This window comes from Pristis pectinata, chromosome 3, assembly GCF_009764475.1.
Source record: "Pristis pectinata isolate sPriPec2 chromosome 3, sPriPec2.1.pri, whole genome shotgun sequence".
Classification (NCBI taxonomy): Eukaryota; Metazoa; Chordata; class Chondrichthyes; order Rhinopristiformes; family Pristidae; genus Pristis; species Pristis pectinata.
Window position 1 is genome coordinate 52238463 of NC_067407.1, and position 12496 is coordinate 52250958.

At 37.9% G+C, this 12496-nt stretch overlaps 1 protein-coding gene across 1 annotated transcript in view; it reads left to right on the forward strand.

The window, feature by feature from the left end:
• The window catches only part of LOC127568103 (potassium channel subfamily T member 2), a 546938-nt gene that overhangs the window by 161753 nt on the left and 372689 nt on the right, over positions 1–12496 (forward strand). Inside the window, exon 2 of the mRNA XM_052011419.1 lies at positions 8450–8529. Within this exon, the coding sequence (XP_051867379.1) occupies positions 8450–8529 (80 nt within the window). The remainder of the gene's footprint in view (positions 1–8449; positions 8530–12496) is intronic.

A 12496-nucleotide genomic window follows, 5' to 3' on the forward strand; every position in this document is an offset into this window, starting at 1 on the left:
AGTCACATGTAGAAAATATTCACAAATGATACATCACTGAGAGATTCTGAAATAGTGCTAACAGACCCAATGAACTAGTCAGGCTACTGACCTGATGCTTCAACTTGGCAATCAAGCCAAGGATGTCCTTTGTAGGCCATTGGAAGTTTTACCCAATATTTATGATATAAAATTCATAATTTTGGAGACAGTCAAGTGATCACATTGTATGTTTTTGTTTTTCTTGCAAAGAAGACCTGCCATTTCATGTCCAGCTAATACAGAATTCCAATTATAGCCTTCCTTGTATATGATTGACCAACTATCTCCATTGTCTAACCCAATTTAAATACTGCAATCAATTCCCCTTTGTGACATCCCTGTGATAATTCTGTTACCTGATATTAAGTCTGAGCAGTACTTAACAACGTAACAGGATTGTTTTATAAAATAACACATCAAATATCAAAGTCTGATAATCAATTGCATGAGTTTATGAATAATGGCACAATACACAAAAGGTGCTGGAGGAACTCAGCAGGTCAGGCAGCATCGATGGAGGGAAATAAATTGTCGATGTTTTGGCCCGAGACCCTTCATCAGGACTGGAAAGGAAGAGGGCTGAAGCCAGAATAAGCTGAGTTCCTCCAGAACTTTTTGTATATTGCTCCAGATTCCAGCATCTGCAGATTTTTTTGTATCTTTATGATTAATAGATTGGTCACGGCCAAAAAATGACAGTAGTGGCATTAAATTAGTTCTATTTCCTGATCTCTCACGTGTGCAATCCCTCTTCACCCCACCAGTGGAGATTATGCCTTTAGCTATCTCTGCTGTTTGCCCTAGAGCTCCTTGTATACCTTCAACTTTCCACCTCAAGCTGCAATAGCTGAGGCCTGAAATGCTATAGGCATGGATGAATCTTTTCCTTTGACCACCATTAATTTTAGTTTTGCTGGGTCTCCTTGGGGTTATTCTTGTTTAAATGTTACCTTGATGTTATTTAATACTTTCCACTGCTTCCCAAAATGTCAAAAGCTTTAATTATGTAGCTGTTTAAGGCAAAATAAATATTACCTAGAAATGGAGACACAATATATGACATCAGTGTGTGCTGGTCTAATTATGTCCATTTCTATCATCACTTCACGTGAGTCGGATGTTTCTCCTTATAGATGATGTGTTGTGAAGTAGATGGTTGGTAGATGGACAGAGTTCATTGTGCCCCACCATTGGTCTACAAGGGTCATGATAGTTTCAAGTCCCAATGATGTATGCAAAATAAGGTCTCTGTTGGAGCTTGTTGATTGGTGAGGGTTAGAAACCACCCATCTCAAATTAGTCTGGCTTGGGGACAGGGGAACAATAGGAATATTGGTGGCAAGGCTTTCAAGTCTTGAGGTGCCTACTTGAGATCAACAGCAGAAATATACCATCAATGCTGTCTCCTCCAAATCCACTAGCAGGGCAAGCAAACTAATGATAGCATCCTCTCCCAGGCCAACATCACAGCATTAAGGCCCTAATTACACAACTGGTTCTATTGGGCAGGCCATTTCTTTTAGATGCTTGACACCAAGTTGCCAAAACAGACACTCTGTTATGAATACTGTCACAGGAAATGATTACCAGGAAGACAGGAAAAGAGTCAAGGATGTTCTCAAAGCCCATTGGGAAAAAATGCAACATCTGCACATTGAATATCTGGCCCATGATCACTCAAAGTGAAGAAGGAACATCTGGGTTGCCATGAAGAACCTTGGGTCACTTCATCAGGAGTGTTTAATAAGTCCAACATTAATGGTAGATGAAGTGGACCACTTCACAAACTCTCCATTCACCCACCCCATTAGTGTTTGTGGAAGAGTTTGCAGCTGCCACATTGCTCCTTATAGTCACCTCAGAAACCACAGAAATGGAGTGAAGTCATCCTTGATCATGAAGGACTGCCAAAGAAGGAAGAGGAGGTAGAAGATACAGTTGTTCAGATGAAAAATTGGTTTGGCTTATTTTCTTGAAATCTTCAGCAGTCCTATCAAAAACCAACCTGAAGATCCTGAATGTTGGCAGAAGTAGGCAGTGCAGACCCAACACAGGTTCCTCCAATTTAGGGTTGGACATTAATGGTGAGAACCTTTTTTTCATATGAAAAGTGACCTCTCACTGTCCCTAAGAGTCTCCTGCTAAGATTGCAATATTTAGAGTAAACTGAGTTACAAGTGCCCTGGTGGCGGTTTCAAACTGCAGCTATCCATTTTATGTCGCCTGTTACAGTTGAACTTGACCCCTCTGCAGGCAATATCATAGGAAATCGGGTTCTGTCAGTGCATGCACCTGAGTGTTGTTGTTCATACAGATTTAATGCAATAATACAATGCAAACATTAGTAACATAATGGTGTCAGCTACTAGAAAGGCAAATCAAAACATCTGCCTTCAGTTTATTGAAATACATCAAAGTGAGTGAAGTGCTTTTAAAGAGATATTGTAAAAATTGCATTAACAGAACCTAATTATCTCATGAACATGTTTTAGTGTAGTGCCCCCAAACAATGTGTGGGTTTCTGCCATTAAGAATGTGTTATAAAACATAGAAATGAACCAAAGGCTTATGTTGTTTAGCACTAGTCCATATAGTTATTATAATAATAACTGAAAGTACAGTGGATTGAAATGTAAAGATGATATTAGATTTAAGTAATTTCACTGTTCTATTGTATTTTAGTATGTGCTTACACCATTCAAGTCTATGAATCTTCTAGGATATTCTTATATGAAATTTATCTGTGAAAATTCATAATTATTGCATATCATCCTGGTAATGATTCAGTACAGAGGGAGGTCATCCAGCCCATTGAGCCTTTGTCAGCTCCTAGTAGTACAGTCTGGTTAGTCCCATTCACCAGCCCTTTCCCATAGCCCTGTACATTCTTTTGACTCAAGAGCCCATCCAATTCCCTCTCAAAGGCCCTGATAGATTCTTTTCCCACCACCCTTAAAAGCATTTAGTTCCAGATCATGACTGGTCTCTGCATAAAATGATTTTCCTCATACACCCATTTACTTCTTGCCTTAAATTTAAAATCTGTTGTCAATCATCTTTGCTCTATGGAGAACAACCTCAATAAAATATGCCTTAACATATTACATAATTAGTGATGGAAATCAGTTTGACAGGAATCATGTGGGAGAATATTGAGGACCAACAATGGCAGCAGGTGTGGGAGGTGGTGAACTCCAAGTAAAGTACCTGTGTATGCCAAAACATTGTCTCAACCTTCACAGCAATAAATCAGGATAAGCCAGGGTCCCATTAATATTGAAGCCAGCATCATTTCTCAATTTAAGGCATGCTTTGAAATGAGGAACCTGCACTGTCCACAAATCTTGAGTGCAGAAAATAATCTTGCTTCAGTGACATTGGGATGTGCACATGCCTTGTGGTACTGAAGTAATAGGACAGGCAAACATAGATGGAAGAATGGCATTTAGAGAAATGTAGTTGGGAAAATGGTAGTCCTTGATGGGAATTATGGTTTTTTTGTCTGCAAAAATTTGGTCAGAAATAATTATCCTCTGCTGGCTTTCATCCTTTCTCATAATGGCAAATCAGGTGTTGTGATGGTCAGTGAATGAAGGAAGGTAGGCTTGGACTGTTGGCGAAATGGAGAATTGGTTGTGGCTGCTGGTATCCTATTTGGATGAGTTCTTCACAAAACACCAAGCAGAAGGGGGCTAATTATGTTTCCTCCTCCTCTACCAATCACCAACCACGGACCAGCAGACAACATTCCTTTCGTCGATTGTTCTAGCACAGTAGATTGCAGCAGCCTACAAGATTATTCTGGTGCAACATTGGAAAGTCCAGGCTAGATCTGACTTGGAGACCGATATTAAATTCGGTATGCCGCACCCATGTAAACAAAGAACGAAGATCATAGCAGTAGAACTTTAAATATACCTTGTATTTAGTTTTCAGTTCTCCTGTTACAAAAGAAATGGATTTTGCTCAGTAAACAAAAAAAAATCTAGTTTCATTGTTGCACTGGTGTATGTGACTAATTGGATATGTTATATAAATAAATTAGCTCAGGAAAAACAGGAAATCTCCTAAGCTGTATAATGCCCTGAATCCTGCATACCACCACCATGATGGTAGAATTCAAGCTGAGAATTTGTTATGCAGTAGGAAGATTTAAAATTGTCAGCAACATATTAGAAACAAAAGTAATATAAGTTGATCGAAGTGATGGGGGAATAATTCTTGTTCTGTTCTATGTTAGCATGTGATTCTATTGGTAACTTTTGGCTTTGCATCTTACAACTGAAATAAATTTGCTAACCCAGGAGCAACAGTCAATGGTTTAGTGAAAGTCTGGTGGCTATTGTTTAAATGTTCCATTGCTCAGTGTTTGAAAATAACAGCAGTGTCACTAATTTCAAGATGCAGAGGGTAAGGGTTATTATAAATATTCCATTGCGTGCAGAGATCTTTCCTGGTGGTGAATATGCAGCCTCTTGCATCCAGTTTGAAGTATGCTATATTTCACAATAGCCCAGCACAGAAATGGGACATTTGGTCAGTCACTGTGGATATCCGTCATTTATCTGTGCTACATAGAATTTTATTGGAAAGCTGGTTGCTGAAAGTGAGATATCGCTCAGCTACTTGCAGTGTTTTCACGGACATTGGCAAATAACTTCCAGGACCCAAATATGTATGACATCCATGTACACAGAAGATACACCCCTCCCCAACTCACTCCCTCTTTTCCACCCTGTGGAGCACTTTGCATGTTTAAACTCTGCAGAAGCAGGCTTTCAAAACAATGCAAGTTAAGTTGATTTGCATTCGCATAGCCTGTGTGGTAAAACTTCTCCCGAACGGAAGAATTTCTGGATCAATGCTTTTTCTCTAACTGGATCATCTGTCTAATCCCATGCTCCTGTCTCAACAAATCCATTAGTATTACAGGTTTTTCTAACAACTACATAACTCCCTTTTAAAATAAATCATGTACAATAACCATGTTGGATGATTGGAGATTCCACTAATGTATTTATAGAGCGTGAATTCTTTGGTAGCAGGCTGGACCAGCCTTTAGTTGCCTGAGTGGCTTACTAGCCTATTTTGTAGAGCAGTTAAGACCTTTTATCAGTTAAACCTTTTATCTATCTAGTAGAATTAATAAATACATTTTCATTATTCTTCATGATTTCGAAGAACTTTTCTTGATCACCCAATAACGTTCTCAGCTGCAGTTATCTCAGACTCCTCATAATTGTCGTCCCAGATTCCTGGCATTCTAACACTATACCCTCTTCTTGCATCTTTAATGGAATGCCCAAAAAAACTACAATTGCAATGAATATTGACAGCATTTTAAAGTGTATTCTGATTTAAAGTTTTTAAACAAACAATTGTCTAGCTCTCCATTGATATCTAAAGTGGTTTATAATGAGATATAATAGATTTATGGAGGTAATGAACAAAAGATGATTCCTGATTAGAGGCAATCATTCCCAGTCACCACTTGTATCACAGAAAAAAATAATATATGCAGTTTAATACAGACCTAACTCACATTGCAAATCAGCAACCATGAATAGACAAGTATCCATTCTTAAAAGAACAATTTATTGCAGTCTAAATAACTATCCCTGACAAACTGTGAGACCAAAGCAGTGAAGCCATTAAGACCTAAATTTAGTTTTCTTGCAGAATCCTAAAATGGTTGCAACCCAGAAGGAGGCCATTCAAACTAATAACTTCATACCAGTTCTTTCCTTTACTCTAAATTCTTTCCTTTCAGACACATATCTCGAACACTTTGGATGGTAAAATTGAATTTGCTCCCATTATGACCCATTACAGTGCATTCCAGACGCTAGTAACTTGCTGTGCAAAAAATAATTCCTTGAGACACTTTTGCCAATCACCTTCTTGCTATTGCCCCCCCCAAATTCTTGACTCATCTAGCAGGAGAGAAAGTTCCTTCCCACCTACTCTGTCAATACCCTTCATGGTTTTAACTACTTCTATCATATCTCCTGACACCTGCCTCTGTGTCAAGCCAACTCAGAGTCATGAGTTGTACAGTACAAAAAAGGGCCCTTCAGCCCACCATGTCCATGGTGACCTTTTTGTCCATCTACATTAATTCCATTTGCCCGCATTAGGACCGTACCCTTCTATGCCTTGCCTACGTAAGTGTCTTTCCAGTATTTCCAGTCCTGGAATCATTTTGGTAAGTCTCTTCCGCACTCTCTTGTGAAAGCTTTCACATTTTTTCTAAAATGTATAACCCAGAACCAGGGACAATACTCCATTTGTGGCCAAACTAATGTTTGATAAGTAGTAGATTAGTGATCCTTGTGTGCTTCAATGACAATCTGGCATTTTCCATCTTTACTTATGTTTCAAAACTATTTTGATGGAAGTTTAGTACTTAGATTTTGCAATGGTGGTTCAATGTTGAAAGAAGGGTTTATTTATTTATCAGTTCAGATGATCCTTTAAAGCAAAGAGCAAATGAAAACTGCAGCATTTAATGCTTTCAGTATTGGAGTAGCAGTTTGGGAGAGCCTGCCTTTGGGTACCTTTCTTCAGATCACATCAAGTGAAGGGGCAACACTTAATCTTGGAAGGACAGATTTTAAATGAAAAACACATTAGACCAGTAGACCAGCTTCTGTAAGCCCAACAGTGCAATTTATCAGCAATGGTGAAGACAGATAGAATCAGAATTTATGGCAAGAGTCCAAGATAATGATTTCTGTTTTCACAGTATTTAGTGATATGAAGTTGTGGTTCATCCAAGAATAGATATGAGATTAACTTTTCCTGCTTTGTAGACTACAAAGATAATTAAGAAAGAAAATGCAAATCCTAACTTAACTGATGAAGTTTAGAGATAAAATATGAATGACATATGTAATTGAGTCAAACTCCTTGTATCATAAATGAAATAATATGTGGAGTTTAACAAGGCCCCAGCTTGTAGGTCAGCAACTTAATGGTAAACATACTAGTAACCATTTTTCAGAAAGGAGGACATGTTTTCAGACAAACTGTGGATTTATTTTCTTATGTACATGGAGAAAGGAGACAAAGCAGGTGTTTGATGCCTATTCTTGCCCTGAGCATGTTGTGAAGAAGATTGGTTTGTTGGATCGCAAATTAAATCTACCATCTTGAATCAAAAATTTACTCCCTTGGTGGGGAAGCCATAGCAACTGCATTGCCTGTTCAGCAAAGCCTCCTGCAGGCAACTCAGTAATAAAGCAATCCAACATTTGAGATGTAACTGTCTGTAGATGTTATTCGATGATTTCTTAGTTTCAGACACGTCTAGTATGTAGGAAACTCAACATTGAAGTGGCAGATAATCCAAATAATTTGTTATAAATAATATCCAAGATAATTTGAGTCTCTCTCTGGGTATTAATCTTTTATGATTCAAAAATAAATTCAAGGCAAAGCTGCAAAATAAATTAAACCAAGTTCATTTCTAATGCTGATTATAAAAAAATCCATTATTATTGTACTTCAGAGCATCTTTTGTTCTACCTTCTTTCATAAATAAATGAGTTTCAATTGCATTTAATTTTGTTCCCTATTATGTCCACATACACTACAAGCATTTGAAGAGTTATGGAAGGTGTGCATAACAGGCAACGTCAGAGAGAATATGATTATTATCAAAATGGAATAAAATAAAAAAAATCCTGGAAATGGAGTAAAATCAGAAGTTTATATAAAAAAAACAGAAAATGCTGGAAATATTCAGCAGATCAGGCAGCATTTGTGGAGAGTGAAAGGTAATCAACCTGAAACATTGATTCAGATGCTGCCTGACCTGCTGAATATTTCCAGAATTTTCTGCTTTTATAGATTTCTAGATTCTGCAGATTTCCTTTGCTTGTCAGTTATCAATATAGAGTTAAGATATAGATCTGACATGATCCAATTAAATGCTGGAATGTGGTTGAATCATCTACTCATGTGACATAATTACTTTGCCCATCTTCTTAAGTTAGGATGTGCGTCTTTATCTGTCAAGTTAATGCCAGGTTGAAATATTTTTTAATCGCCAAATGCTGCTGGAAATCGAATCTCCATTTTCTTTATGTACTACCTTTCAGGACTCTTCTGTAATTTGCTGTGAACCCAACAAGGCAATCCTCCCTCTTCCAGCTTCTCAGAGTAGAAGGTATACAGTTGCTGATGATGTCCAAGTCTGATGAAGTTGCTCTATTATACTGAAACACAAGATGTTGATGAGTAATTGTTCAGAATTTTTGCGGCAAAAGCAACACATTAAATTAAAGTGCAATCCTTTAATTATTTGCTTTACTGCAGATGCTGACACGTTTGTGTGAATACTGGCTGAGTAATAATTTTACTGACTTTTATTATGAAAATCAAAGAATCTGAAATTTGGTTGCATAATTTTTTTGTTCATTCACAGAGTACAAGTTGAATTTTATGTGAATGAAAATACATTCAAAGAACGTCTGAAACTGTTTTTCATCAAAAACCAAAGGTCAAGTAAGTACCTTTCACAATATCCATTTCTAGAGCTAAGTTTGTTTAAATTACCTATATAAATAGAATTTTGCATACAAAATGAGATAAAGAAACTTCAAGAGTATTTTCAGATCTTGCTCATCTATCAGATCTCGTTGTTTAATTCCTTGTGTTGCATCCCAGTTAGTCTACCTAAAGAACACTAAAACTCAACAGCATAAAATTTGTGGTCAACAGTGATCCACACACGTTTGCCGTAGACCTCCAAAGAAAATATAGACTTAATTTCATGTAATTCCTCCAGCAGCATAACTTCATCCCTCAAGGCAAAGCCTTTGAAACAGCAAGGTATTTCACAATGCAATGGTTAATGCAGGGAGCTGGAACAAATTCTCTCTTCAAATGAGAGCTGAAAACAAACCTTTGACAGCTAGCTAAGCTATGCTGACAAAAAAAATTGAATGTTTCTGATATATAAATTCACCAACTACGCACAGCTATTAAGAAGTCTAAACAATTTAAATTTAAAAAAATGAAACAAACAAAAACAGAAAAAATATTTAAATAAAACAATTTTAAAAAAAAACAGGATTAACCAATATTTGGTCCTTCATAGCTGTTTAGTTCCATTGATGGTCCCATGCTAAACTCAGTGAGAAATCAAGCTTTGGAATATAATTACAAAAAAAAACACAGGCAAAAGCTGACCATAGTATTGTGATTTCAAATAGAAATCCTTAAGTTGGTGACAGTCACTTGGAAACAGCTGCTATTTCCTAGCAAACTCTGAGCCAATGACTGCTTAATTTACAAATTACTTTGCCCGGTCAGTCTAGATGCCCGTCATTTGTTGTGCTGCCTTTCTGTTTGTACTAAGAGGCTTTCTGTTCACTGATGAAAGTGGAAATGTTAATCTGTATTTTCATTCAATTCTGCTGTACTTTTACATTGTTTTTAATTTCAGATTTCCTACATTTGCAATTTTTCTTTATTAATCTATTAAATCTTATTGAAATGTTCCATCATTGAGGTAATTATGTCTTCCAGGTTAAAAATAAAACTGACACTATTCTACAGGGTCCAGTATTGAGTCAAGAGCAATACTAGTAAACATGATTCAGACTGCACTTTACTCTTGACCTAGAACTTTATTTGTAAAGACAAGCAAACCTGCAAAATGATCTAGTCACCAGCTGGATGAAATTTCACATGAGAAGATCTTTAAAGGAAGACTCTGCTTTTAACATAAATCGTACTTGCAGCCAAGAAAATGCACCAGTGCTTCTACTTCCTCAGGAGACTAAAGAAATTTGGCATGTCCCTTTTGACCTTCACTAATTTTTATAGATGCACCATAGAAAGCATCCCAACTGGATGCATCACAGCTTGATATGACAACTGCTTTGCCCGAGACCACAAGAAACTGCAGAGAGATGTGAACATAGCTCAGCACATCACAGAAACTAGCCTCCCCTCTGTGGACACTGTCTACATTTTTCATTGCCTTGGTAAAGCAACCAACATAATCAACGACCCCACTCACTCCAGATATTCTCTCTTCTCCCCCCTCCCATTGGGCAGAAGATACAAAAGCCTGAAAGCACATACCACCAGGCTCAAGGACAGCTTCTATCCCACTGTTATAAGACTTTGAATGGTCACCTAGTATGATAAGATAGACTCTTGACCTCACAATCTACCTCATTATGGCCTTGAAACTTATTGTCTGCCTGCACTGCCCTTTCTTTGTAATTGTAACATGTGACAATAATAAACCAATTTACCAATTTAATCAAGTTGAAATTTCTCATGTAAAATCAATTTGTTTGACCACTGGAAACTAATTATCAGTCAATTCCAAGGTAACATTGAATATTTGAGTTAATGATGCATGCCTTACTTTGGGGACCTGTGTTGGAAAGGAAATTCCTGCCTATTTCTGTTTGTTATTTTTCATAAAGCTGCAATTTTGAACCCTTACCCAGTTCCTGATAAGGTGGAGAATGTGCTATTATGATTTATTGAGATAGTTTATTGTGTTCAAGCTGATTGATTTTGATCTACTGATGACCTAAATGACATCCTTTTATTGCAACAGAAGTAATTTAGCTCTCATGACCTTCCTTGGCTGGTCTCTAGACTTTGATGCATTTGAACATACCATCTTCCTTTAACACCTTTTCAATATTGCCCAGCAGCAAGCACTGCATCTGGCTGCTTCCATTCTAAGTTATCCAGATATCATACTAAAATTGCAAGCAAGTGCTGTTCTTTCTGTGAGCATTTCATTATTCTTGGTGTCTCCCCATGGACTGCTACCTTGGTATGGTGGAATGACTTGTGTACACATATAACCCTTAGAATGACACCTGGTAAACAAACATGAGATAACAATCTGAAAACAGACCAATCCAAAAAAAGGATATTGGTAGTGGCTTCTGCAAATGTATAAGGGATGCTCATCAGCAGTTGCAATGGTGGATGAAGGCAGCAACAGAAGAGGAAAACTCATTGTCTTGAATCTACCTATCACTGGGTACATGTTTCCCCACTATCAATATCTCTGTAATTGCTCATTCACAGTTGTATTCCTGTGTAAAATAAAGCACATGCAAGCTTTTTTCACTAGATCCAGCTCACACTCTCTTGGGTTTACCTCACTTAGATCTGAAAATAGCAGTACAATTCTAAAAGGCTATTAAGGAATTCTGGAAGAAGCACTTACAAAAATTCCTGAACCATAATTTGAAGATGATAGATAACAACATCCAAACCATTCCACAACATCCAGTTAGGAATGCTCTTGCAATCCACCAACCCCTGAAAATATTTGACAGGCTACAAAATGCATGAAAAGCAACAAAGCCCTGATGGTGTTCCTGCTAGGCTCTTTAAAGTCCATGGAGAAGGTGTGACCAATAAACTTCTCATGCTCCTCAAAATATGGAAAAATTGAGAAAATTCGAGCTGACCTAAGGAATGCCAACATTATTTCTATTTCCATAAAAGGGAAATTAGTCTATTGTGGAAACTACCAAGGTATTTCCTTGCTCTCCATCACTTGAAAGTTCCTTGCTCAAATCTCAGTGAACTGATTTCTCTCCTTTGCTGAGGAAACCTTTAGAGCTCTGATGTGCCCTCAATCAGTTCAGAGGCACCATGACATTAATTTTAAGGTTCAGAAGGTTGAGGAGAAATTCTAGGACCAACACCAACTATTGTGTCTTTCTTTTATTGATCTGACCAAAGTAAATAATTCTGTTGACAGCAGGAGCCTTAGACAGGTCTTAGCTGTTTAGCTGCCTAGAAAAATTTACCACTAGGCTACTGTCTCCCAGACCATTACAGATCTCATTACATCAGAATATCTCCCCTCCACGGTCTCAAACCTCAAAGTGATCCAACACCATACTGCCTAGTTCTATCTCTTACTCAAGATCTATAAACAGGGCAGCCCTGGTAGGCCCATTGTTCCTGCTTGCTCTTGCCCCACTGAACTCATTTCTTCATACTTGGACTCCTTCCTGTCTTCCCTTGCCCAGTCCCTTCCCACTTGCATCCAGGTCATTTCTGATGGCCTCGGCCATTTCAATAATTTCCCATTCCCTGGTTCCAACTGGTTCATCTTTATTATACATATCCAATCTCTGTACACTTCCATCCCACATTAGGAAGGTCTTTGTTTCTTTCTTGAACAAAGACCCAACCAATTGCCCTCCACTAACACTCTCATCCACTTAGCAGAACTTGTCCTTACCCTCAACAACTACTCTTTCAACTCCTCCCACTCTGCAGATCAAGGGGGTAGCCATGGGTACTTGCATGGACTCAAATACACCTGTCTTTATTACTACATGGAACAGTCCTTGTTCCAAGCCTATTCCACACCCACCACACTCTTTCTCCTCAACATCAACAAATGCATCATGATGCCTCCTGCACTCAAGCAGAACGCGTCAATTTCATCATCTTCGCAACCAACTTCCAT